This window comes from Arachis ipaensis, chromosome B6 (genome assembly GCF_059453495.1).
Source record: "Arachis ipaensis isolate K30076 ecotype BB chromosome B6, ASM5945349v1, whole genome shotgun sequence".
Lineage (NCBI taxonomy): Eukaryota > Viridiplantae > Streptophyta > Magnoliopsida > Fabales > Fabaceae > Arachis > Arachis ipaensis.
This window is the reverse complement of record NC_142441.1, coordinates 1,103,870-1,131,796: the sequence shown is the minus strand read 5'-3', so window position 1 is coordinate 1,131,796 and position 27,927 is coordinate 1,103,870. Positions and strand designations below refer to the sequence as shown.

Genomic DNA, 27,927 nt, shown 5'->3' with positions numbered 1-27,927 from the left:
GGTACGGTGAATCTTGCATGGGTTCGGCGGTGCAGAGACACCGAACCGTGTGACACACAGGAGTCCATTGAGGGTATATCCGGACTCATATTTTTTACGTGCTTGGAACAGTTGTGTTTCCGGATAAGTCCACCACTTCATTGAACTCAAAGTTTCTGCCTCTGCTTCACAATTTTTACCGGATTCCAGTTTACAGTTGGGAGGCAGCCAGTCTGACACTCCTATACAGATCGTTGTGTCGTGAATCATGATACAACTGTAAAGAGATTGATGGCCCATTCATACTGCTTTTTGTTTGGGCGTGGGAGCGTATGCCGCTCCTGGCACCTATACCCCGCGATTAGCTCGGTGATGTTGGTATTCCACTTGTGCGACGGTATTATTTTTTACTGTACTTGTTGTTGTTGTTGTTGTTGTTGTTTAGGTGGAGTCATTGGCGCCGACATACAAGATATATACGGAGGCCTACTACGCATTTTAGGCGAGGACTCGATGACATGGGAGTTGACGATGTAAGTTTTAACCATTAATGTCCAATGTTTTTATTCAGGAGAATAATTTTCTAATCGGCCTCTTAGTAACTAATGTGCAGTTTATATGGCGGCCGTATATGGGAATGGGGTTCCGGATGACCTCGCTGCCCATTTGTTTTTGTGCTCCACGCAGTCGCCGCTAGTGTCATTCGAGTGCATAGAGTGGCACCCGACAGACCGAGTTAGATAATAGTTTGGGATGCAATAGCTTCCACCAGGCCCGACATTTGACCTTAGTTGTGATCATTGCAAGCGGTTGACAGGAGCACAGAACCATGACTGGAGAGAGATTTACAGTCAATGGGTTAACAGGTGGAGATCTGACCACTATAACACATTGCAGTTAGGCGAGGAGATTATAGACTTTCATCCTCTCCCAGTGTACTACGTGTGGTACACACAGCAGTACGGGGTTCTCCTACGATTGTGAGATAGAGTTGCAGGTGAAGAGGTTGGCGCAAATGAACCACAGCAGCAACAGGAAGAACCAGCTGGACCTCAGCAGCAAGTCCCGCTTCATGAAGGGTTTAGGGTTTAGGGTTTAGGGTTTAGGGTTTAGGGTTTAGGGTTTATTATTATTATTATTATTATTATTATTATTATTATTATTATTATTATTATTATTATTAATTTTTACTGTTTTAAATTATTATTAGTTATTATTGTTTAGGTTTATCTATTATCATTAATTACTATTAATTGTAATTAATTGTTAACTAGGTTCCGGCATATGAGCACCACTATCAGGTCCCGGCATATGCCCATCAGTTTCAGGATCCGGCATACGGCCAACAGCAACAGCAGTGGCCGGCATATGAGCAATAGGTACCATACATACCAGAACCACAGTCACATCAGGCACCTGAGCCCTACATACCACAGCTGGTAATTCCAGCCAATGGTTACTTTAGTCCGTTGGGTGGATCTGACACTCTTAGCTTGTCTCAGGTCCTGAGAGATACAGATTGTTTATTTACGACGTCACCGCAGGAAGGGCCTGCTCCATCTCAGCAGTCTGGTGGTCGTCGCGCCACATCAGGTCATGCCAGTGACTTTGACTTTGATCGATCAACGGGTCATGTAGATCCGCCCGGTCCTTCCGCACCACCGCGTACCCAGTTGTTTGATTTGAATGAGTACCCGCAGCAGAAAGAGAGAGATTTGGGACATGACTTGTAGCACTGGTATGATCTTGGTGGAGCGAGTGCTCCGGGGATGAGTGGTTCCGGTTTGTATGACACTGGTGGTGCGAGCATGCCAGATATCGGTGGTCCTGAAGTTGGCAGTAGTCTGGATGCCGGTGTGTCTCAGGGTCATCCGTATAACTTACGGACACAGACTGCGCCTCCGGACAAATACACCCCATCCTTGTATTCGAAGAAGGCGCCGAAGAAGTAGTCTGTTACAGTTGATCTTGTATTCAGTGTTGTATTCAAAGTTGTATTCAGTGTTGTATCTTATATTTAGATGATTCTGTGTAGTATTAATATTATTATATATTTAGCTTTGTTCTCATATAATTCTGTTTAAGATTATCATATTGCACTTTTGTAACGAAATGTTTATTTATCAAAAAATTATGTAACGAGGTTAAAAACTTTATTTATTATAAATTGTTAACTAGGTTAAAATAAATGACGAGGTTACATAAAAAGTAACATATAATTGTGAAGTAGGTCATAACAAAGTTACATTGAAAAGCTTAACCACTGATGACTTCCAGTGGAACTTGGATCTGCGCGCTGAGGACATCAGCTGTGGCTATGTAGGGCAACATGGGAGTCGCTCGACCTGAAAATGGCCACAGTCGCAGTGTCGTTGCGCAAGGTTAACAATGTAAAGGAAACCATCTTACATTTCGCAAACCTCAAACATCTCATTCCGCCTGTCGAACCGGTTGACCACAATATTTCCTACACATCGTAAGCTTTCTTTAACTCTCTTCGTTGCAAATTATGAATACATGAATTCGTTGCAGACATGCTCATGAGCCTCGGCGCTCTTCTGAGTAAACAATTCATTCAGCCGATAGAAAGTAGACCTAACAATGGCAGTCACAGGAAGGTTGCGTGCACCCTTTAGGACAGAATTTATACACTCTACCAAGTTTGTCGTCATATGTCCCCAACGATGACCCATCGAATGCCAACACCCATCTCTCAACATCGATGTCATCGCACCATTGAGTATTTGCCTCATCCTGCTCTTTAAGCCTCTGATAGTTTTTGTTGTACTTCTGTTCTATCCTAGAATAGCCTGTTCAATAATTCATTTAATCGTAAGCAGAAACCACAAAATTACTATGAATAGGACCATAACAGCGAAATAAAATGCCTGTGTTAACCACCAGTTTATGCAAATACGGAGCCTTGAACCTCCTTAAGAAGTTGGACCCGATGTACCTGATGCAGTACATGTGCCACGCTCTTGGTGGTGACCATGCACCGTTACTGCGAGCTACTACAGCGTTGATAGAGGTATGTCGGTCAGAAATAATGCCCACGCCATCAATGGTAACAACATATCTCCGCAAATTGGTCAGAAAAACTCCCATGCGTCTGCCGTCTCACCCTCGACTATCGCAAATGCAATGGGAACAATATTTTGGTTCCCATCTTGTGCAACCGCAACCAGAAGTACACCTTTATATTTACCGTACAGGTGCGTGCCATCAACCTGCACCAGTGGCTTGCAGTGTCTGAATGCTACAATACATGGATAGAAGCTCCAAAAAATGCGGTGCAGTACTCTTACACCTTGAATCTCCTCACTCTCACGGTAAACGAGGAGCATTTTAATTTGCACACGAGACCTTGGCATCTTCACAGTCATTGCTTTCAACCATACTGGCAGAGTCTGGTAAGAAACTTCCCAATCATCGAAAACTTTTGCGATAATTTTTACTTTGCCAACCAAGCCTTGCGGTAACTTACAGTGTAGTTGGACCTGGATTGAACTTCTGCAATAATAGACTTCACCTTTATCGACGGATCTGCTTCGACCAACGGCCTAATAGCCTCTGCAATTGTGTCTGAGTCCAACTTGGCATGATCTTGTGAAATCGTGCCCATGGTGCACGTGTGTTTGCCATTGTATCTTCTGATCTCCCAATAAGCTTTCTTTCGAATCAAGCTAGCTTGGATAAGCCAATCACAACCTGCACCATAACCCTTGCATTTCGTATAGAATCTCTACGGCTCAGACTCATATACAGTGTAATCAACTCCTCTTCACTGTCATTATTATCTTCTTTCCAATCTATATCCCCGAGCTCATCAACATTGACCTCCTCACCAATCGCGCCCAACCCCGACTGCCGTTCGAACTCAACGTACAGCTCTATCATCGGCATGTGAAATTGGGTTTGTTGATAAATACATAACATCTGCTGCATACTGCCATCGTTAGTGATAGGCATCATTTGAAACTGTATCAGCCCACCAAATACTTGTACAGGATTCCTGTATAAAATGTTGCTCACCCTCTTCGAAAAATGTGGCTTTGAATGTTATTACAAAGCCCATTTTGCAACTCTACAAAACTCATGGTACATGGAATAACAAATATTCACAAACAAAAGTCAGTCTTTCATGTGTGTTTTATATAACCTCACCGTTATAATACACTTGCAAATTCGCAATATTTTTCATAACTTCAACCTCACCTAATCCGACTTTTTTTGACAACCTAACTGCAAAAAAAAAAAAAAACCTAAGAACTACGACATATGTGCAAAAAAGAAGAATATGATGAGTAGAAGTGGAGTGAAGCAAGTTGAACGAATCTTGCTTTGTATTCATAGGCAAGACTCTTGATTAAAATATTCTTTTAAAACAAAACGCAATTTACGTCTTTCGTTTCCCAAAAAAAACACTAACAGCACATAAAATGCAACCTACGTTTTACCTCTTCCAAAAAAAACCTGACACAAAAAACAAAACGCAACCTATGTTTTGTGTTTTCAAAAACTAAAAAACTGACCCAAAATAATAAAACGCAAGCTGCATTTTGTGATTCCAAAAAAAAAATTAAAAGCCCGGGCTAAACGCATGTTTTGGGCTGAAATGAAATTAAAAAAAATTTGGAAAGCTTCAAAAATTAAAAACGCAGCATGCGTTTGTTTATTTTGCCTATCAAAAAAAATTTAAGAAAATAAAAAAGGAGTAAAATGTAAGTTGCGTTTTGGGCTCACACCACAACAGTGAAAATTTTTTATCCACGTCCATTTTATTGCACTTCACTAACATTTTTTCCATAAGAAAAAAAAATTAGCCTAGAAATGACTCTCAAAATATAAAATAATTAAATAAAGCTAAATGACCTCTTTTCACATTTTAGAGACCCAAAGCTGACTCTAAAAAACTAGTCTTGTGGGCTTCCAAGAGCACCCTGCTGTCAAAAGCCAAGAGCAAAAAAAGTTCTTAATTTTTTAATTTACCAAACGCCAAAAAATGAGATCCTACTTTTTCAGAGCAGGAGCATCCCAAAAAAAAGCTTTAACAAACCCAGCTTAATTTAATTAATTAAATTAATTAATTAATATGTCCCTAGAATATTGGCACCACTCTATTCCATTTCCATTTCACGCTCACTATTGTCCTTCAATATATTGGTTTTATTATAATCTATTGATGATTTATATTGGAATTCGAATATAGAATATTAGTAGAATAGAATATTAACATTTTTTTTTCTTTTTCCCCCTCTTTTTGGATTCTTTTACCTTGGTTATTTTCATGCAGGTCCCATTTTCCTCTTCTTTCTAATTTTGGGGCTTGAAAGTGCTTGGAATTGGAACTAGCTGCGTGAGTTCTTGTATTTCGCTGACAAGTCAGAGGTACCCTTTTGTTTTTTCATAAGTTTCGTTCTTCAAATTGAACTCAAGTTTACATTTTTTGAAGCTTTTCATTGGGTGTCTTCTTGGTGTTTGATAAAATGCCTGAATTAAAAATGAGTGTTTTTTTCAGGTGAAAACTGATGGAGCTAACTCTAAGGGAAGAAGATGCAGTTAATTGGGTTTACAGGGGTGAAGGAGCTGTTAATCTTGTTCTTGCTTACAATGGATCAAATCCTTCTTTTGTGAGTTATTTTTTCTTCACTAATTGGGGTTTAACTACATGGATTGAATGACACAATTGTATGCCATGATAATAAGTCATGTTATTTGCAATTTTTCATTAAGGAATATGATGTTTTGGTTGTAATTAACTTGTGATTAGATGCACCTTACCAAGTAAATGTGTTTGAAGCATCATGAATGTGTGTGTAGGTTGGGAAAGTGATGAGGATACGTAAGGCTCCAAAGAACAGTAAACATGGTTTGAAGAGTACCATAACTGTGACTGCACATGAACTTCTGCTTTGGAAAGATGTGAATGAACTTGTTTCCTCTTCAGAAAAGGATATCATCGACCAGCTATATGTCGAGCATGTTATGATGCCATTGCTTGGTTCTAAGTATGTTGATGCTGGGGTATGTACATGTAAATGTAAAAGGTGCTCCAGCATTGTTTGTTTCATTGTTTAGTTTTTGTTTATTTCAGTACTACACTCTGACTAATTTTACTGTTGAAAAAAATGGGTTTTGCTAGTAATAAGAGTTTCTATGATACTGTGGTTAATTATGGCATGAGAAAGTTAATGATTAGGGATATCTTAATACGGTGTTTTGATATTTTGTTAGGTGCATGTTTTGGTGTCTAGGAAATTCCTTGAATCAATTGAGAAGATTGTTATTAGCCAACGTCCTGTGTGGCGAGTCGATGCTGCCCAGATTGATAAACAATGTGATTTTGGTCTTCTTATGTCTGATCATTCTGTGTTCCCTCATGGTACTGGATTTTATTTTCTCCCCTATTTCGGTTAATTTGTTGAAAAGAAAAAAATTTAAGTATTAGAATTTAGAACAATATAACATTATCTTGCTGAGAAGACATTTGTACATAGGCTTATCACCAATTTGAAATTCTGTTTCTTGTTTTCATTTCAGATAGCCAAGGATCGAAGCCCTGCATTTCTGTTGAGATAAAGGCATGGTTTCCATTATGTTCATATATTATTATTCTTCGGTTCAATCTTTTCCCACTAATCTAGCTGCACTTTCATTGTTCACCCCTTGTTTTACCCTGCTTGTAACAATTTAAACTACTTTTTAAAAAATGCAGCCCAAATGGGGATTTCTTCCTCAATCTAGATTTGTATCTGAAGGAAATGCCATCAAAACGAGAGTAACTCGATTTGAAATGCATCAAGCTCTGAAGTTGCATCAAGGCGCGGTATAGCACACAAAAGTTAACTTATCATGGTGATTTAGGACTCAATGCTATTTCCTTTTTTGTGGTTTTAAGTTAAAAATATGCTTGCAGATATCAGAGCTAAGTCAATACAATCCACTTGATCTATTCTCCGGATCTAAAGAGAGGATTCGTAAGGCTATCAAGGATCTCTTTATTACTCCTCAGAACAATTTTCGAGTATTTTTGAATGGCGTTCTCATACTCGGAGGACTGGGAGGTGGCACAAGGAAAACAGATTCACACTTGGCTGAAGCATTTGAAGAAAGGCTGAAGTCTGTCATTGAAGCCGATAAAGGTCATTGTACGGAGAACTTGTTTACACTCGTTGCTGAGACCATGCACAAATCAAGAGTCCTTGATCAGCTCCTTGAGGTTCAGAAGCTCGACAATTTCGACATAGAAGGAGCCATCCATGCATATTATAACGTTATTTCTCAACCATGCATGGCTTGTAGAGAATTGAATGAAGAGCAGGCAAAACAATACAAGTCTTTTCATTCGGCTTCATTGGATGAAAGTTTGAGAATTGTGAAGAACTACCTTATAGCAGCGACGGCGAAAGACTGCAGTTTGATGATATGTTTTAGACAAAGGACAAAGGAGGATTCGTCATCTATATACAATAACATATATCTTGAGTCAACTAAGCAAGCCTTTGATTTTAAGGTAAACAGCACTTTACATTTGTCATTCTTGGTTTAATTTTTTACTATTCTGAATTCATTTCAATAAAAAAAAAAGATTTCCCCTCCTAAAGAAAAAGGCAAAAATAATTTACAACTACATAAAACTATAAAAGTACATTAATTCTGTTATTTATATGTTCATATATGGAAAATGATTAAAGTTATGCTTGACATTGAATACTTAGCTTAGTTGTGAATTGATCTTTGTTTAGGTGTATTTTATCGACCTTGATTTGAAGCGATTGAATAAAATGGAAGAATATTATGAGTTAGATAAGAAAATAGTGAGCTGTTATAAACAAAGTATGAACATGGATCATCAAGAAAGAAACGAAGTCATCAACAAAATGGATCAAGAAGTAACAAATGTGCAGGGAACTTCTTGAGACAGCATATTGAGATTTCAATAACTTCAGTTTGACGATGATGTTCTTCCTCCTCACTTAATGTTGTTGTAATACTATAATCCAAAAATGAAGGCCAAAACTACTTGTAATTTGAGGTTCTACTTTCGATTTTTTGCTTTTTAATTTATTTTCCATGGCTTATTAATTATTATTGGAATTTAATTTTAACACACTGAAGTATAAATAAGTTTTATATGTGTATCTAGTTACATATCATCATGTTAGTAAAAGTAACCATTTTTACAATCAACATGTGAATGATTATTTAAAAGAATAAACATGATTGAACGGTCATATAAAATGGTTTGTATATCAAAATTAACTTATTATTGTCTCATGAAATTTCATGTTTCATCTATTAGAGTTAGAAGTACAATTTGCAAGGATTAATAAGGGAAATCTTTGCTTGTTAAATTGAGGCAAACCCCTTTTAATTAATTGAGATGAATGATTTTTTCTCCTCTTATTCTTTCCTATTTTCTAATACCTAAGTTTAATTATAATTACAGAAATCATAAAATAACCTTGACTTTTATATTAATGTGCAATCAAAAATATTTTAGGAGATAAATGATTTGGGAATATAAGAACATTAATTTTTATGTGTCGAAAATAAAAATCAATTTCATAATGTCATCTAATATAAACTAAAATATACCAAGGTAATTATCTTAGTATACAAAATGTTATAAATTGTTCATTATAATAAAGCTGTTTTTAACATTTTTATTTATTTATTTTTCAAAAATAGAGGATATTTGGGAAGGAAAAGTAAGACATACATATAATCTAAACTTGAATAAGACGTAAAAAAATAATCACTAAGCTGTAGACTTTGAATTTTTATTAAATAATAGTGGCATAGTGCAAACAAATTTTTAATAAATAGGTGTTGTGGTGTTGCCTATTCAAATTTCGTCTTATATATATAGTTATTTATTGATCAACGATATATCATTAAATAGAACTAAGATTCATGACAGATTAGTATGAAAAAAAAAATAACTATAAGTATCAATTTAATTTATAATTTTAACTATGTCATTTATTTAATTGTTAAAAAAATAAGATTAATGATTCTGTCCAAATAAAAATGTTGATGATGTTAACATCTCAGAAGTAAATAACCTCCAAGTGTGACGGCATCAAAATCAAACGAAATTGTCAACCTTATAAAGTTTCCTATCTATTTGCCAATTATTACGTGGCGCCAGCTAACTTATTCCTTCTTTTTTTTTTTTTTTTTTTGTGACTACTTATTCCTTCTTCTAGATACATCACTAAATGCTAACTTTTTATACAAGCAAAACAAATAGTAGTAATATATTTTTTAATTAAAATATATATATAAAACCTTCTAAAACCCTCCTAAAACCACAAGTTCCATATTCAAGTTTCTTGTCATAGCCACCAGCCCACCACCATGTGGCCACCTTCACAAGAGACCATCTCTTCCACCAAAGCCGCCCTCTCCGTCGCTGCCTCTCTTGCTGCCACGGCAGTTCTCCTCCGGTCAATCACCACCGACCTAATCCCGGAATCCCTCTACAATTGTGTCCAGTCCAATCTTTACAAGTTAAGCAACCGTCTCTCCTCCAAGCTCACCGTCATCATTGAAGAACATAATGGCCTCGCCGGGAACCAAATGTTCGCGGCCGCAAACGTTTACTTGGGGTCCAAGTTATCCCCTCCAATGAAAAAATTAAAGGTTTACAAGCCCCAAAAGGAAGAGAATTTACAAGTTTGCATGGACAAGGATCAAGAGTTATGTGATTACTACAAGAATGTGAAACTCAAGTGGGTGCTTGTTTCTATGATTAACAACAATGTTAGTAGTAACAACCTTAACAAAAAGCGTGATCATAGTGTTTCCTATGAAGTTCGTTACTTTGAAGTAACATTTCACAAGAAACATTTGGACATGGTTTTGGGTTCTTACTTTCCTTACATTCTTCAAAAGGCTAAGGACATTGAAGAAGAGAAGAAGTCGGTGAAGCTTCACACCATTGATTATAATGGAACAGATTATTGGAACTCTATTGTTCTTAATCACCCTTCAACTTTTGATTCTATAGCAATGGAACCAGAGATAAAAGGTATGATACAACTCTCTTTAATACCTTAAATTAGTCTCTCAAATTTTTTTGTCCTACATTTTAATATCTAACAAATTTTAGTTACCAAATTAGTCCATAAATTTTTATCTCGAGGATGAAACTGATTTGTTTAACAAAATAAAATGTGTTACTTTAGATATTATTATAAAAAATATGACTAATCTAATTCTAGAAACGATGTAGTAATGGGTTTGTATTGTGTTATTAGGAATGTTGTTGGAAGATTTGAACTTGTTTTTGGGGAGGAAAGAATATTATAAGAGAGTTGGGAAGGCTTGGAAAAGAGGGTACCTTTTGTACGGACCACCAGGAACTGGGAAATCAAGCTTGATAGCTGCCATGGCTAACTATCTAAGGTTTGATATATATGACTTGGATTTGAAAGAAGTGCAATGCAATTCAGATCTTAGGAGGTTGTTGATTGGGACAGGAAGCAAGTCAATTTTGGTCATTGAAGACATTGATTGCTCTCTTCAATTGCACAATAGGGAAGATGCTCATGGAACCAATGATGATGATAAGGTAAACCTTTTTTTTATTCAAATATAACATTTGAATCCCACTTTGTTTAAAATTCCTCACTTTTGGCACCTTATATATCATTAAAATGTGACTCCTTATTCTACCGAAGCATGCAAAACATAAGCATCATGTGATGAAATTTTATGATTTTAATTATGTATGTATATATGTTTGTTCTAATTAAGGTTACTCTGTCGGGGCTACTAAATTTCATTGATGGATTGTGGTCGAGTTGTGGAGAAGAAAGAATAGTGATATGCACAACAAATCACAAAGAACGTCTTGACCCTGCATTGTTGAGACCTGGTAGAATGGACTTGCACATTCACATGTCATATTGCTCTTTCACTGCTTTCAAGACACTGGCTTCTAACTACCTAGGAATTCAGAACCATCATCATCCTATGTTTGATGACATACAAGGTTTGCTGGACAAGGTTAATGCAACACCTGCTGAGGTTGCAGGAGAGTTGATGAAGAGTGAAAATGTAGACATTGCACTCAAAGGCCTCATCAACTTCCTCCAAAGCAAGCACAATACTTCCAAATAATTATAGTTATTAAACTCAAACCAGTGATTACCTCAGGAAAGTTAACGTGTTATTCATGAAGTAAAAAAATGGCTATAGCATCATCTCTTTAGCATGAATCTCTCTCTCTCTCTCTCTTAATTTTCTATATATAATTTTCTTATTGGACACAGGATTAAGTTTGCTTGATTTTGACTTCTCTGAAATGAGTTTTGCAAAGTAAAAATGTGATTGATTATCTTTAGATTATTTTTAAAATACTCAAATAAAAGTTTACAATCCAAGAGTACTTATTTTTCTCTATAAATCTATTTACCTCAGAAGACATAAACCCAATTTTGCTTACGAAAATACAAAAACTGATTGGAATTTGAAGTCATGAACACATTTAATCATTAAATATTGAAAATTTGTGTATCAAAGAAGCACTTTGTATTTAAATGTGCTACACATTAGAAAACTTAGTCACTTGTATAATATACATATTGATATAAAATATACATAATAAAAATATATGAAACAAACAAACAATACATTTATTTATACGAATTTAATTTTGATGCACTGATATTGTCGTGCAATCACATCCGTTTTTTTAGATGATCATACACGCAGTTAATATAAAAGGTAATTATTTTTGCTGATATAATGTTACATAAATGAATGCATGTGTAAAACTACTTTACACCACAATATATCAAAATTAAATTCTTATTTATACACACATATAATCACTGATTTGATAACTAATTTTTAATATATACTTTACATTTTTACAATCCTTTACTATAAGTATGTTTAAATTTCTAATATATTCAATACGATTTTGTTTGGCAAAGTATGTACAAAATATTGTTAAGATACATCTATACAGTGGAAACTGGAATATAATGTTAACAGTTTGAAATATCACGGATCAACTTATTAATCAATACTCAAATTCATCATCGTGAAGCGTTATAGAAGAGAGGGAGAGGGAAAGAGAGACAAGTAGCCATTCATATAGAATTCCAGCATAATAGAATTTTATGCCGATTACTCAATTTAGAGAGAACCAATGAAGCGACTTTATCTATACACGCAAAATAAATTACAGAAAAAAAAAAGATGAGATAAATAGGTATGAGCCTATTAGGGATCAACCCACCAAACTGCTCCGTCCTGTACAGTTATCTCTTTCACCAGCAAAACTTCTTTTTCTGCATAACAAACAGAATGGACATAACTTTCAAGAGTTCCATGCAGAAAAAAGAAATGGGAAAAACATTTGGTTTTTATCTATTAGGCAACTTTTGGTTGTTGTCTTGAGACAATGGAGTTCGACGTTGGCAACGAAAACGGAGATAAAAAAAATTGTCCGGTCAGGGAGATATGATGATATATGATTTTTAAGCAAATTTCTGTGAATCTAAAAAGAAGGGATGCCGGAGACACCTATTTACTGTCCCATTATCTCCAGATTTTTTTGTCTCAAGACAGAACCAAACCCTTACCTTAAATATACACCAGATGCAATTATCTTGATTTACCTCAAATTTCCTTCTCTCTTGTCTGTCTATGTAAGCTAGAAGTTCTTCTTGTCTTATCAAAGCTTCGTACAACGCCTGTTTAGAAATTGGAGCACATTAGTTTTATATATATATATCGTACATGCTATGGAGAGTGGGCTATTTAGTACACACAGATTAATGAGGAAACCAAGGAACAAACTAACAATTTATTAGAATTTGGAACGTAGTAAAACAGCAGTGTTTCAGTTATTTAGTTTGAAGTAAATATTACGATTGTAAATTAAACATTTAAACTAAATAAAGTTACCTTTTTCGTAGCAATCAGTTCAGCTTCCAATGCGTCCACACGATAGACCGCGGCATTCAATAGTTCCTCTTTCTCGCATGGCATCACATTAGGTTTTGACTGTAGCATGCCAACCTTCTCTTCAAGCTCACCAAGGCGTCTCAAAGCAGCTGAGACGAGTTCGTTCTTTCTGAATCCAAGTACGGGTGAAAGGGAACATGATTCCTCCTTGGGTAGTGAATCCGCTGCTATGTTTGACATATTTTGGGCAGCAATGGATTTAGAATCCTTTATTACCTTTATATGACGTGCTATTGAATGAACGAACGCGAAGATGGAGACAAAGAAGCCCACTATAATAGCCCATATATATGAAAATCTTCCGTCCGGAGATTTTGTGGTAATCAATGTAAGCTTTTCTGTTGGAAAGAACAAATGTGTTATAAGCATACTTTTGTTGAATGCCAATCACAGAGAACTAAAATTCCAATCCAAAACCTACTATATAGCTGATTCTGTTCAATTTATCTATGAAAAATTCTTGCATGAGCACGAGTCCAACACCCAAGATATGTACTCACAGGTAAAAATGATAGCACAATAAATTGGGTCAGTTAATCACTCTTTTATGCATGTATAAACCAAATTCTTAAACTTATGCTCGCAATCGAATTTCTCTTTATCTAGATGAAAAGATAAAAATTTCTTATCTTCTTACCAGAAGGATATATTTCTTTTCATATTTAAATTACAATATGTTAACTCAAATATTTATATACCACAAGTCATTTAAGCCAAGGCATATATACTTTTATTCTTTGTATTCATTCTAAATAAATATTATTTTTGGTTCATTCTATGCAAGATTACCAGATTTATCAATAAACTAGCACATAATTTCTATCTTTAAGAAGAAAAAACTATCATATGCTAATAATCTTTTTCTTTTAAAAAAAATGAATCCATCTTGCATAGGTCTAAGTCTAGTTTGTAAAAAACTATATAATTCCCTTTCATATTTTATCATGTAGAATCACATAATTTGGTCTTTTGCATTCCTCACACCCTTATGCGAGGGACAGGGAGAGAAAATGAAACACGTGTTTAGCTCCCGCCTACCATGCTTCAATAAAATGAAGAGACGTTGATAATCATGGCATGCCAAAAATCAATAACTTAAAGGAAGATAGCATAAAGTATTCTAACCTTTGGAGCCAAATGTATTTTGAGTTTTGGCTTGCTTCTCCTTCCATGCAACATCAACGGTCTTGTCAACCATTGGAACATACTCATCATACTCAGATAAACCACTAGCATGGCTATTTTTGCCAACCAATCTTGCCTGGACAAACACAAAAGATGTTATATATCATTCAATTGAGACATTGTTCTTTCTTTTCCTCACTTTCAACAATATCAATATTAAGCACATGATCACTCACTTCTTCATGGACAGGAGTCAACCTAGGGTTTGTATAATTCCCACTTGCTTTGGGAGAAGTAATGTCTTCAACTTCAGATCCTGATTCTCCTGTAGATGTATCACTACTCCGTATCTGCTCTCAAATTCAGGAGGAGGAGATGCTCAGTATTATATAATCTAAAAGTTCTCATTCATGAAGTCTCTAAGATGGTGTCAGGAACTATACCAATGGATAACACGTCTTTTCACATTCAATCACTGTTCCCTCGTCATTTGAAACTGTTACTATCTGTCTAGAGGTTACTTCACCACTAAGAATCACCTGCATCCGCGCAACCATTCTAGTTCAGTTACAGATGCATAGAAGAAGCAAACAGAAGATACTTATTTGATCAAAAACGGAGTGTACAAAAAACCTTTAGAATGTTTGGGTCTTGCCATGGCCCTTTATCAGATCTCATGCAACCACCTTCATCTGCACAATTACAAATACCGCCAAGAAATTCTGGCAGCTCACTGGAAGAACAACACAGTCATTGCGAATCTTTGTCAGGGATATGAGTTAATTGAGAAATATCACCATTAAAATCAAATCACAGTTACCTTGCATCAATAAATTCAAGTAATTTATTCTGAAACTTGTTTCCCAGAACCTAATGAAACATCAAAGTAGCAGTTAATACTACCATGTGTAGAATTTTACTTGCTCTTTCAACTGGAAAACATAATTACATCATAGAAATCACATAAAAATAAAAAATAGAAAGAATGGTCAAACACTTTGCACTCACATTTATCTTTGAAGTTGTTTTTGGATCAATAAATGATTTGATAGTGTTCCAGAGTAGCTTAAAACCAGGGCCAGCATTGATTATAAACATTCTGCATAATGTCTGCATAGTAGCATTTACATATTAGAAAATACACATGAACAAACAACTCTGAAGCCACCAAAAAGTGGAAACTACAAAATAATTGATGATTAAGGCTTTCTTACTTCCGGATAGTAGTCACCATCAATCTTCTGCAGCCGCATGATGAGTTCCCGCGCAGATTTGGTTAGGTTTTTGAAACCCTACAAAGCACAAGGAGGCATTGTCAAACCAAGTATGGACTGAAATAAGCTAAAATGGTGACAATGACAATTTGAAGACTGTTTTAGACAAACAACATACCACGCCGTGAACATCCAAAATGGTTGTGCTCGAATCAATATGTCTCTTTGCGGCAATAGAACATGCAGGAAACTTAAGAGCAAACGTTTTCTCAAAACCCTGAACATGGTATCTCAAATACCTTTCCATTGTAGTTACTTGCATAAGCTTATTGGGATCAACTTTACCTAGCCTTTCAATATAGACGGGTTTTCCTTCCTTGTCCACTCCGTGATAACCATGTGGATAGTACTGTAGGACTTCATTCAACTCAGAGAACTCAAAATCCTAGACAGAAAGAGTGGAAACAAAAGTAGAAAAGTATGAACACAAGTTTGAGAAAGTGAAATGTACTAATGATCATTAAATAAATAAATAAATAAAACATGAACAAAAGAAGAAAAGAAATAGATGTTTGGTTATATTTTCCAAATAAAATGATTCACCTCTATGATTGTATCAGTGCCGTAGTCCTTCCTCCATTGGAGCATGTTAGCCCACATGTGCTTTGCTTTTTCGATATCAAATTTCCTAGCTTTCAAGAATCTGCAGAAACAATCCGTTAAATTGTTTCAAATTATATTCCAAGGGAAGCAAGTCATTTTGTTAGTGTATAGTTTGTCTAAGAACCATGTAAAATGTGAATACACCAAAAGATGATCTAGTAAAACCCTAAATGCCAAGAGCAAAAAGGTGAATTGCGATTGCTACCAATATATTATAGGTACTCATTATGATCAGAGGTATAACATATTATCAATCATGCATCTGTTGCAATTATCACAACCTTTATTAGTAGCTAGAACAAAAACTATGCAATCGATGGATATGCTTGGAGTTTGAACATGACAGGAGAGGAATACGGGATAGTAACCTCAACAACATATGGTAGTCATCATGTCTCGTTGGCAACAAGTTATCCGACATAAGAGCCTGCCGAAATGACTCCACTGCCTGGAGCTCCTTAACATCTCGAACATCCTCAATGGAGACCGAATTGGTCCGGCCAGTGCTCTTCCTCCGGCTGCTCTTCTTCCTAAGAGAATGTCTGAATTTGCTGGACGCATTGATGGCCTTCTTCTTCAGGCTGCCAATTCGCGTCCGCCGATCGTCTTCTGAGTTCTCGAAATCTGATTTCCGCTCTCTCCTTTCATCATGACCAGAAAAACCTTCAAAGCCTAATCCAGAAAAGGAAAAAGTCTCAAACACATTTCACAATTCCATTCTACTACTACTACTCCTCCTCCTCCTCCACCAGAACTCATATCATAGGCAAATGCAGAATGAAAAGTAACCTAATTAGCCTAAAATTCTTCATTACAAATCCAGCACAATCGAATCAAGTTAATATAATCCAAGGATTGCGAATTATGAGCTTAATTAACAACCTAAAATTTTCATTACAAAAAAAAAAAAAAGGAAAACCAAAACTAACACTGAAAATTTGTTAAATCTAAGAGAGTATTCCATCGCTATTGAACTGAATTCAGCTCAATTAGACAACAACTCCAGCTGACTTTAGTAATCCAGAATTATCGGATCCATCGAAATAGTGAATTAATCAATCAATAAAAACGATAGATTAAGGCTGAAGAAAAAAAAATTAATATCGAAATTCCAATTCAATCAGAAACAAAATAAATAAAAAACATCATTATTTAACAAAAAAAAAATTAGAGAAAAAATAGTTGTGAGCGTTAAAGTGATACTCACAAGGGCGTGCGAACCGATCGAGCGAACCGGACATTATTGTTGAGCTAAGATCTTAGTTTTACGATACAGAAATCATCAAGTTGAAATCGAAAAATCGAAATTGAAGAGGGAGCAAGAACACACACACACAAACACAGAGAGACAGAGCAAAAGCTCAAAAAATTAGAACTGAAATAATGAATAATTTTTTTTAGGGATTATTATTATTATTATTATTACTATTATTAATAATATTACTTTATTACTATTTTTATTATTTATATTTTGAGATTTGTTGTGCGGCAAAGGCAAGGAGCGTGAAATGGATAGAAGGTGTCGGCAGAAGAAGAAAAGAGAAAGAAAGTTGAAAAATTAGATCCAAAATTAAAAGAAAGAAAAGAAAACAAAAGAGAAGGAATCAGTTATGGATTTATGGTTATTATGGAACGTTGAAAAGTATTTAGAAATCGTCTCAAGGATGAAGATAGTACTGAGTTTAGTTTTGTCATGGTAAGATTTGTTTTTCTTTATAATGACAATGAAATGATATGATATCAAGGGATTTGTTACTTTACCAAATCATTCTTCACATAAGATAATAGCATTATCAAATTAATTATTTATAATTTCTAAAACAAATTTTAGTTAATGTAACAATTTTTCAACTATACATATTATACAAATTATGGCACTCTTTAATTTTATAAGATATTATAATAATTCTCCATATTAATTTTTATTTTGAAAAGGCTCTCATTATTAATTATCAATTATATTATATATTATTAGTGTTTATGGCTTTTAAATTCTAATTTAAATTCACTTTAATATAGAAGAAAGATGTAGTTATATCCAACTCTAGTTGCCTTTAATGAGAGAATATTTCATAATTTCAGCAACTTTGATGTAATTTTATTGTAAAATTTAACTTTTATTATAATTTATTACAAAATTATATTTGTAATAATAATAATAATGTTAGAAAAATAAAAAATAAAAATTTTAATAAATATTAAATAAGATAAATTTTAATTATTTTTTACTAATATATGACATGACCTGTTACTAGTTAAAATTACTCATTAATTTTAAGCAAAATAATTTTTATGTGAAAATACAGAATATACAGATAGTATATACAAATCAAGTTGTTATTTAGATTTGAGAATGAATTGAATATAAAATTACCAAACTAGTAACATTTTTCTTTTTAATAGTATAACCCGTTGAATATCATCAATTAAACGTTCATTAAAGGAGAAATGCGTTACACAATTAACCGAAATAGATATTATTATGTATGATTTTTCATTATATATTTTTTAATGAGACAAAAAAAACTCATATAAAAAATATATTATATATTAAAAAATACATTTAACAACATAAAAAAAAGAGTTTAATTATTTTGTGCTTTAAAAATACATATTAAAATCATAAATAAAAAAATATTAAGAATATAAAAAATTTAAATTTTTAAATAATTATTTTATATTTATTACAAAAAATTTTAAAATTTTTTTAATAATAATTTTATCATGTGTCTTAGATTAACTAAACCAAAAACTTTAAGAGAATTCATTGTGAATAAGTTAAACAAAATCTTACTACATGCACGTGGGATGGGTTTTGATCCTTGTTGGCCCACATGTATTATTTGCATTATTATGAGAAATTGTGTGTCTTTTTCTTCCATTTATTTTTTTTTTTTCTTTTGTGTGGTGGGTCAAGAATTATTGGCTCTCTTTTTGGCGAGAATGTGGTTTGGTGCGGTGGCAGTTGGTGGTGGCTTATTAGTTATTACGCCGCCCACAACCTTCAATTCTTGGATTATTTACTGTTTCTTTATTTCTACTTTCATTGTATCATCTATTATTATTATTATTATTATTATTATTATTATTATTATTATGAGGAGTGCTAAGGACCAGCAAATTTTGTGAATCGTAGCCATTAATAATGTATTTAATGGTGTGAAATTTCATCTAATAGTAAAAAATTACTCATTTTTTTGACTAAGTGCTGACCAGATTTTAATAAATTGGTCCTAAACTTTTCCTATTATTATTTTGCTTAACGATACAGATTCTGAAAGCATCAACTTCCTTAACGGTACGTATAGTCATAATTTATTTTTTAAATTTAATTTTAATATACTAAACGGAAAACAATTATCTAACATTGAATTAATAAAATAATTATTTTTATATTGACCGATAAATATTTATCTAAAAATCATATACATTTAGATGATGATATAAAATATTTTATATTGATAATATATTAAAATTAAATTATTATTATTATTTTACTATTTTATCCTTTTTCAAAATTTAGGGACACTTCAACTTAATTTGCTAAGAAAAGTTTAGAAATTGTTTATTCACGCAAGGGGCCGGGGTTGCGACTACTGACTAGGCATTTATGTTTAATTGGCACGCCAGTTAGGACCAAAATATGAGTTTAGACTACGAACTTTTCTTTAACCTTAAGTCACTTAACTTTTTAAGTTTACTAATTTCTATAAATATAAACTATACAGTGATACTACACTTACAAATATTTTATAATCAAATATAATTAAGTTTGGCACAAGTTTAATAAATAATATATATACGTTATCGTTTCTCTTTTTCTGTGTTTTTTTTATTATAGAATTTTTTGTTAGAGCTTACAAAAATTTATTGACCTGGTATCAAAATTTTTGCGCATAACACAAATTTATTGATATAACAAAAATTTATATATAACACAAAAAATTTTATACATAATATATAATTTTTTGCTATAAATATATTTTATTGGTTAGAAGAATCAATTATGATTTTTTAAGAATTTTTGTATTATTTACTAAATTTTTGTATTATATATATTATTGATTGAATGTCAATATTTATGATATGTAATCCTTCGAATTCTATGGTTGTAATGGATGGGTATCATGAAATTGTCAAACATTACTAGTTTCTACGAAAGCATAAAAATAAAAAACCAAATCAAACACATTTTAAATTAATATAATATAAACTCAAAATTGTGAAACAATCCCGTGAGGCGTAATTGAAAATTGGTTCTCCGCATATATATCCAACGGATGCTAGGGACCAGCAATTTTAGTGTTTTGTAACCATCAATTGGCCATCAATAATATTTTTAATGGTTTGAAATTATATTTAATAGTAAAAGATCACTCACTTTGTTTTGATGGTTAAATAATAGCCAGAAAACACAAAAGTTACTGATCCCTACACTTTTCCTATATATCGAGCAATTTAAGCAGTCAATTTGGCAAAATGGTAGGTTGATAGGTAAGAACTTTGGGAGATAGGTAGCGTGCATTTGCAAATTGATATAGGTAATCTACCTGAATTATTAACAATAATCATAGATTAAATTATCTAAACACAAACATTACCTTTTTTTTTTTTTGGATTAGATCATGTTACTAGTAATTGGATTTTCCAGAATAATAATTGACACTATCTTTCCTTTAGTTTATAAAACGATTATATAATTATATATTTTTTTTTTTACTAGTAATTTTATTAGATAACTAGTCAAATATCTAGAAAACCCTAGTATGACTAATCATTTGATTCCCTTTTTTTTTTTCTAACACAGTAATATTGTTAAAGCCTAAAGTAAAACCCAACGTAGAAGCAACAAATTTCTTACTTTTAACCAAACCAAATAATGATTTGGTAGCAGATTATAACAATTCAAAATTTGTGAGCCACATATTGCCATAACGAAATAGAAGTAAATAATATTTGAATTTCCACATCACTATGAGCCATCTCAATGCACATGCAAACATACCATCAAATACTACTTGATTGAAAATGCTGAATTGTAAAATTATTATATAATGTAGGAATATTTTTTAGGTAATCATCATTATCACTGTATGCCCTAGACACCACTTTGAAGTTCTAGAGACAGATACCTATATTAATAAAATTCTTAGTAATAAAATTCAGATATGAGAGAGAATCACTAAAACAAAAAATTTGCAATTTAGCCTTTTTTTTTTTCAACCAAGTGAAGCCACAAACACAACCATTAGCCAAATAGTACATTTCAAATCAACAACTATTGAGAATTGAAACAAGTTTCATAAAAGTTATACATGAAGCATTAGCATCAATGTTAGGAAATATATATACAAATATTCACACATTCAATTAAAAAAACATAGCATATTCCCCTTAACATGCTAATGTTTGATTGTATTTACAAATTTATCCCTTCATTATCTGCATCAAATTTTAAAAACAAAATGTCAACTTGATTTAATAAGAAAGTTGTGAATTGGCATATCAAAATAAAGGGTTCATACCTGTTATTCACATTTTTTCCAGACCTAAGTTGATTGAGTTGGTCCCTCCACAAAGCTGACACAAGGATATGGTGATAATTAACATCAGAACTTATGATTAGTTCATAGAAAAATATAAAGTTAAGAAAACATGTTCTGATGATGATCATTTAAGATACCTCATCTATCATAGCTTTTTTCATAGCTCAGCTTAAATTACAACAAACTACCCCATCGTTATACGATATTACACTCGACACTCCTTAATTTGTCATATTTACGCTAACATTTCAACCTCGGGAGGTTAGTGTAATTATTAGAAATCAAGGGGTGCCGTGTGTAAATATCGTCTAACATCAGCGAAGATCAATGTAATTTTCACTATACCATAGCTAAGGGAATATGGCATGCCAAGTGATGATGATACCAAATTCTTAAGAGATAATAAGTTCAATATACTCCAACAATCGAATTAATAATCATAAGAAAGCAATTACCGGCATCTTGATAGCGCTCTTCGTTAACAGCTTTCAGCATTTCATGCAAGAGATTGAACTCCTGAGTTTCAACACAAGGCTGACCACTTGGCCTGAAACAATTTCTTTTAGTTAATATACTTTTCTTTCAAAAAGAAGTTCAAAATCGCGAGACGGATTCCAAAACTCGCTTTTAAAGAAACAGAAATTCATTGTTTTCGACACATACAATACAACACAATCATATTGCTTTGTAATGTTATATGTTTCGAAAACATACTTGTCCAATTCGGCAAATATTTGACCGTCCAAAGGGAACTGCGTCGAAAGCTTTCCAGATTCAACTACTCTCATTCCATCACTGAATGCCAAGTATTTGTTGACTTGAATTGGCACCTACAACAACATTGATACAGAACTTAAAATCAACGATGAAAAATATTCAATTTCAACTAATGTAACCTCAAGATTTGGCTTTCGATCAAAACATTCTAAATGTGCATACAAGGACGTGATGATACTTCCCTCAACAGGAGAATGCAATATGCTGCAGAACAAGATGCATTCATATTTTGAAAGATTACCTTGCATCTTACTGCAATATTGATAGCATCCGAAGGTCGAAGATCAAAGCTCATAGACTCTGCCTCGTTTCCAACCTATACCAAAGTGTCAAACAACACTTTAAGGGAATTCATAGTTTTTGTTCCATTTAGAAGAGAAAGAATACAGAGTATACATGCCTTGGTAAGATACAACTGAGCGAAATATGCCTCATGAACTCTTCTTGTAACCCTGACATGTCTAACCTGCGCAAGAAGCCGGAAATAACGTCGTTCGGTAATTAATATCAGCACAGAAGTTCCATAGGACAATAACAAATGAAATCAGAACTGGACACGAATTCATAAGACAAACAAAAACCATACTTCGTAACCCATCTTGTCAACCATCTCCTTCACTACTTGATATAAAGTAGGCCTAGCCTGATACACCAACAAAGTAATTAGTATTAAAAACTCAAGCCGACAGAAGGAGACATATGAATAGTTATATATCTAGCACACTGCTATATTTGCATAAAAAACCACAACCTTTCCCGTTCTGGTAATCAATCAACTATAAATCTTGAACAATAAAAAAAACTCAGCTACATTTAAGGGTGATGCGGCAAAATTCAAATGAGAAAAGGACATACTATGGGAACATTGCGCATGGCTGCCATTAGTAAAACGCTCGGCATCTCCACTGCCAATAAAAACATAACAGAAATTTACATTGGAAAGGATAATATAACTATCAAAAAATGAGAAGTAACATTGCATTCTATCATAATCAGAGTACAGGGACTTACAAACAATTATCGGCAGAAGCAAGCCGGTGCCATCTTCCATCTTCAAAACAATAGCAGGATGTGGTGCATACTCTGGAAGATGCCCTCCCTGAGGATTGTTATGAACACATCGTAAGTGTCTTCCGTCCCTCATTTTGATTATGAAGCCATCTGCTCCGCTCTTCACCTCAACTGCTCAACCGAATTTGTATCCAGATACATTAATCAAAGCTTCTAGCACTAAACCAAATCAATTATTTTCCAAATACATTGATCTAATGATGTGCCAAAAAGTGACCGTGACAGATAAAAAGAAACGAAGCTAGTTATAGATGCTCTTCAGCATATGATCATACTAATAATAAAAAAGCAGCTCGGTGCACAAGCATCCCACGTTGACGCAGGTCCGGGGAAGAGCCGCACCCAAAAGATGTAATGTACACAGCCTAGAAAATCACATCAGTGGCTATTTCCACAGCTTGAACCCATGATCTCAAGATCACAGAAACTCAACCGTTGCTCCAAGGCTCCCTTCACAAATTGATCATACTAATACATGCTCATTTTTTAAATCAAAATTGTAGTAGCTACAAACAACATACCAGCTTCAACAATGCTAGAGTTGACATAATCTTCATCTTTCTCATTGAAATTCTCCGCGGCACTTCCACTGCTGTCATTCGAAGACGAGTTGAAACTACAATGCACTGCTGTCTTGCACTTCCTCATGTGCACATTGCAAGAAAGGATCCCTGGCTTTACTTTTGCACCACCGCCGCTGCCGCCACCGAGTTCCTTGAATCCCCAGAATTCACTTCTAACACAGCTAACATTCATTGGTCCAATCATAGGAAGGCTGAACAACCCTGCTAGTTTAGCATGAACAGAAGGGCACAAAACTGGTCCTTGCAGAGAACCCATCTTATAAACCCTAAACCCCCAAATTCAACAAATAAAGAATATTAGGCTCTTATTCGGTAACGACTTCGAGACACAAAATATCTGTCATCACTTTACAAAATTCTTTCAGGAAAGAGACAATTTCACATAGTTCTATATCTAACTAACTCTCTCTCTGAATAAATTTGTGAGATTCAATGTCTACTTATTGAGACAGTTTCAAAGCACAGTTTTATAGTCCAATAATATCTTTGAAAAATTCATTGATGACTAGCTAACAGTTAATCGATTTTCATACAAAACGTTTAAACGTTAGCATTACAAACAAAATCTACAATTAAAAAAAGAAAAACCCTACACAGCCAATTTTTTTCTGGCACTACTTTATTTCATATAATTGAAACTTCAATTAACGTAGTTGATGATCGCCTAAGAGAAAAACAAAATAAGGCTTGAACAATATTAGGTTAGCATGTGATTCTAAATTATGAAACAAATTAACAGAAAGCTGAGAAAATATGAAATGGATAAAATTCAAAAGCAAAAAAATCCACACCTGGAAGAGATGCAGGGTCAACAATCAGACGGTGTTTTGAGTCACAGCAAGAACAAGTAAAAAAATATATATATGTATATATATTCAGTTGAGCATGTTAAGATTTTTATTATTGATACATGGTTTTATTTAAAAAAGAAAAGGAAACATATGAAATTGGAAGTAAGAGGAAAGTGGAGAAAAGGAGGATAAAATGAAAATGAAAATGGAATGAATATGAATGAATGAAGAGAAGAGAAGAGAAAGGAAGATAAGAGATTACGTAGTTATGTGTGTGTGTGTGAGAGAAAGGCTGAAAGCAAAGCAAAGTATATTAAAGTAGTTTTCATAATTCATAGTCATCAATTCCATCATACATAGAAGATAGACAAGGTAAGAGCATGTGTGTGTCTGAATCAGAGACCATGAAGGCACAATTACACTTTTGCCCCTTACTTCTCTACTTAGTACTTATTTACTGTTAGTAAGTTAGTTTAGTTGTAAAATGTAGGGGTAAATACTAAATTGGTATTCGAAATATTTTTAAACTGACAAAATGGTATTTGATTTTTGTTATTGATAAAATAACTCCTTAAAAGATTTTAAAATTTAACAAAATCACCCATAAAAAGATAACATCGCAGTGAACGGTCGGAAGAGCTCTGGTGACCTTCTTCTTCTTCGTGTTTGTTGCTTCTTCTTATTCAACGCGTCGCTGTATTCCCTTCCGCCATAGCAGCTGAAGAAGACCGCCATGGCACGCCGCTGCACCTCGTCGCCTTCTTCGTGTTTGCTGTTTTTTCTTCTTCAACACGCCGCTGCATCTCTTTTTGTGTCTCTTTCCGCTAGACTACTATGACACGCTGTTACATCTCCTTTCGCCATGACAATATCTTGCCATGTTCTCATATTCGCTGCTTCTTCTTTTTTAATAAATCGTTGTATTCTTTCTACATCTTTTCTGCTATGACAGTATTTTGTTGCTGCATCCCCTTCTACCATAACTTAATTTTATATATTTTACACTAAATATGAGACGAAAATCTAATTTAATCTCAATATTTTAATTTCTGTGTTATAACTTTTATGTTTTAGTTTTATTCTTTCTTTTAAACCTATCTGAATAATATATAATTCTATACATACCTAACTTTATTAATATATTATTGTACCTTTTTCTTTTCTTGACTATATTACTGTAGATGGTGTAAGAGAGGACTATATTATTGTACCTTCTTATAGACTTGGTAGTAAAATAAGAGAAGATTGATTCATTTCCATTATGACCTTATGTAAGATTGGCAAAGAAAAATCATTCTTTAATAGTAAGCTAATTCTAAAGTATAGGTCATAAAGAAAAGTTAAAAATGAGAATCAAACTGAAGATACTCATATTAATTAATTATAGAAAAAAGAAACAACATTGGAAATGGTTATCAATAAATCGAAAAGATAGCAGAAATTATTGACTTTATAGACAAAATCATTCTCTTATAATTTTAAGATAAAATTGTACTATTAAATTTTTATTGCGACGATTGTTAAATAATTATTTTGTTCGTATAACTTTTTGTAAAACATATTATTGATTTGAACTAAAATTTTATATCTTATAAATCATTTATAAATTGAAATAAGTAGGAATAACTTGAAATTAGGAGTTTAATTTGAGTTAACTATCAGTGTGATCCTTGAATTTGTAGTCAAATTTTAATGTTCTTCATAAATTTAAAATTGTTTTAAATTTGTCTCTGAGTTTAACAACGATGGTCTCTGAGATATTTTTTAATGACGGAATGATGTTGTGGTTGGACGGAAGCCATCCTAAAAACTACATTGGATAGATAAAATGTCGTCATTTTATTTTTGACGCTCAAATAGAACATAAACAACGTTGTTTAGATATTTTAAGGATTTTTAACATGTTAATTAGAAGGTAGAAATCCCTCAAATTACCCTAAACAACCTCGTTTTTGTTATATTTGGGAACTAAAAATGTAACGACAACGTTTTACCAGTCCAGCGTGGCTTTTAGCATGGTTTCCGTTCAATTATGTCATCGTTTTGTCATCAAAAAGTATTTTATGGACGACTATTGTTAAGTTTAGAGACAAATTTAAGATAATTTTAAATTCAAAGACGACATTGAGACTCGAATACAAATTCAGAGACTACTTTAACAAATAACTCGTTTAATTTATTGCATAACATTTTTTTTGGTCTTCTTTTTTTCCTTTTTTTTTTAAATGTTGAAGGAAAAGAAGCTTGTGGATACCGGATAGGTACATAAGCTTGTAAGGGCAATTATGGGTTTTCAAGAATTAGATTGGAAACCTCCGATACTCATCATTAGACAGTAGGCGGTGTTATATTGCCGGCGGTTTTCGGCCAATCCATATCTAACACTTTCTAATTTTTATTATAATATAATACATCCTTTTTAAATTTTTAAATTACAAATATAAAAAAAGAAGCATTTGCAGCACAAGAATATTTCAGAATACTTTTTATTATAATATAATAATTACTACATACACTTATAATAATAAGATTAGTATAATCATTAAAAAATAAAATACTAAATAAGTATTAATATATATGAATGAAGTCAATGAACAATGCTACTCAACCACAAGAATATATCTAGAACCCCTTTTTTTTTTTCGGAAATATAGTTAATACAAGGAATTAGATAATTAGGTGATATTAAGTAGTTAAACTTATGAACTAAACAAAACTAATAATATTGCCACGTTGTTCTAAAACATATTTATGGGGAAAAAAATTATAGTATTTGATATTTCTTTGAATAAAGAAAGTCTTACTTAAAAGTTAAATTGAAACTATAATACTTTATTTTAACTGAAATAAAAATGATATTAATTGATACATGAATGTTAGATGAGTGCCACGTGCATAAACAGCTATTGCCAGATATGGATAAGGTTTCATATCAATCATCACTATTGTTAGAATCTTAAAATATCTGCCTTCTTATTGAAGAAACCATGGTCTATGCTCCTTAAAAATATCAACCTCTGTTTTCTTCTGAAGAGGAATCTTTGTACTGAAGTTTAGAAATAGACAATCTTAGAAACAGACACTATTATTATTATTATTATTATTATTAGAACAATATTTCAATCTTTTTCCTTCACATTCACATTAACGTGCAGGTACAATTTCTTTTCCTTGTTTATGACTTCTA

At 33.2% G+C, this 27,927-nt stretch overlaps 4 protein-coding genes across 4 annotated transcripts; 2 read left to right on the top strand and 2 right to left on the bottom strand.

The window, feature by feature from the left end:
• The first annotated feature begins 5,007 nt into the window (after window positions 1-5,007).
• Window positions 5,008-8,131, top strand: LOC107645264 (inositol-pentakisphosphate 2-kinase). The gene is made up of 8 exons (XM_016349253.3): window positions 5,008-5,370; window positions 5,501-5,612; window positions 5,803-6,006; window positions 6,217-6,364; window positions 6,523-6,563; window positions 6,698-6,808; window positions 6,899-7,495; window positions 7,728-8,131. Exons 2-8 carry the CDS (start codon window positions 5,511-5,513, stop codon window positions 7,899-7,901), a joined length of 1,377 nt encoding a protein of 458 aa, XP_016204739.1. The 5' UTR covers window positions 5,008-5,370; window positions 5,501-5,510; the 3' UTR covers window positions 7,902-8,131.
• A 1,190-nt stretch (window positions 8,132-9,321) lies between these two features.
• Window positions 9,322-11,232, top strand: LOC107646214 (AAA-ATPase At3g50940-like). Its single transcript, XM_016350416.3, has 3 exons — window positions 9,322-10,018; window positions 10,248-10,561; window positions 10,747-11,232. Exons 1-3 carry the CDS (start codon window positions 9,346-9,348, stop codon window positions 11,110-11,112), a joined length of 1,353 nt encoding a protein of 450 aa, XP_016205902.1. The 5' UTR covers window positions 9,322-9,345; the 3' UTR covers window positions 11,113-11,232.
• Window positions 11,233-11,979: 747 nt separating this feature from the next.
• Window positions 11,980-17,543, bottom strand: LOC107645265 (phosphatidylinositol/phosphatidylcholine transfer protein SFH8). The gene is made up of 14 exons (XM_016349254.3): window positions 17,179-17,543; window positions 16,340-16,643; window positions 15,912-16,011; window positions 15,487-15,753; window positions 15,309-15,386; window positions 15,103-15,204; window positions 14,915-14,964; window positions 14,728-14,827; window positions 14,538-14,633; window positions 14,331-14,444; window positions 14,095-14,230; window positions 12,910-13,307; window positions 12,621-12,695; window positions 11,980-12,290 (listed from the first exon to the last, which is right to left on the bottom strand). Exons 1-14 carry the CDS (start codon window positions 17,210-17,212, stop codon window positions 12,270-12,272), a joined length of 1,875 nt encoding a protein of 624 aa, XP_016204740.1. The 5' UTR covers window positions 17,213-17,543; the 3' UTR covers window positions 11,980-12,269.
• A 3,676-nt stretch (window positions 17,544-21,219) lies between these two features.
• On the bottom strand, window positions 21,220-25,282 carry LOC107645266 (bifunctional nuclease 1). The gene is made up of 11 exons (XM_016349255.3): window positions 24,741-25,282; window positions 23,887-24,215; window positions 23,306-23,476; window positions 23,150-23,199; window positions 22,881-22,937; window positions 22,695-22,760; window positions 22,536-22,610; window positions 22,232-22,347; window positions 21,973-22,064; window positions 21,497-21,551; window positions 21,220-21,413 (listed from the first exon to the last, which is right to left on the bottom strand). The coding sequence occupies exons 2-11, from the start codon at window positions 24,203-24,205 to the stop codon at window positions 21,410-21,412; spliced, it is 1,005 nt and encodes a 334-aa protein (XP_016204741.1). The 5' UTR covers window positions 24,206-24,215; window positions 24,741-25,282; the 3' UTR covers window positions 21,220-21,409.
• Window positions 25,283-27,927: the final 2,645 nt, after the last annotated feature.

Bases quoted from the DNA above. Each gene is read 5' to 3' on its own strand.
- LOC107645264 (XM_016349253.3), top strand. From the start codon at position 5,511: ATGGAGCTAACTCTAAGGGAAGAAGATGCAGTTAATTGGGTTTACAGG. The intron at 6,564-6,697 runs GCATGGTTTCCA...TAAAAAATGCAG, and splicing joins GCATTTCTGTTGAGATAAAG to CCCAAATGGGGATTTCTTCC. The intron at 6,809-6,898 runs GTATAGCACACA...ATATGCTTGCAG, and splicing joins TGAAGTTGCATCAAGGCGCG to ATATCAGAGCTAAGTCAATA.
- LOC107646214 (XM_016350416.3), top strand. From the start codon at position 9,346: ATGTGGCCACCTTCACAAGAGACCATCTCTTCCACCAAAGCCGCCCTC. The intron at 10,019-10,247 runs GTATGATACAAC...TTGTGTTATTAG, and splicing joins AATGGAACCAGAGATAAAAG to GAATGTTGTTGGAAGATTTG. The intron at 10,562-10,746 runs GTAAACCTTTTT...GTTCTAATTAAG, and splicing joins GAACCAATGATGATGATAAG to GTTACTCTGTCGGGGCTACT.
- LOC107645265 (XM_016349254.3), bottom strand. From the start codon at position 17,212: ATGTCCGGTTCGCTCGATCGGTTCGCACGCCCTT. The intron at 15,387-15,486 runs GTATGTTGTTTG...TGTGCTTTGTAG, and splicing joins TTTTGGATGTTCACGGCGTG to GGTTTCAAAAACCTAACCAA. The intron at 14,634-14,727 runs GTTTTTTGTACA...GCGCGGATGCAG, and splicing joins AAGACCCAAACATTCTAAAG to GTGATTCTTAGTGGTGAAGT.
- LOC107645266 (XM_016349255.3), bottom strand. From the start codon at position 24,205: ATGGGTTCTCTGCAAGGACCAGTTTTGTGCCCTTCTGTTCATGCTAAA. The intron at 23,200-23,305 runs GTAAGTCCCTGT...TTTTATTGGCAG, and splicing joins GCTTCTGCCGATAATTGTTT to TGGAGATGCCGAGCGTTTTA. The intron at 22,761-22,880 runs GTATGGTTTTTG...CTTCTTGCGCAG, and splicing joins TTGACAAGATGGGTTACGAA to GTTAGACATGTCAGGGTTAC.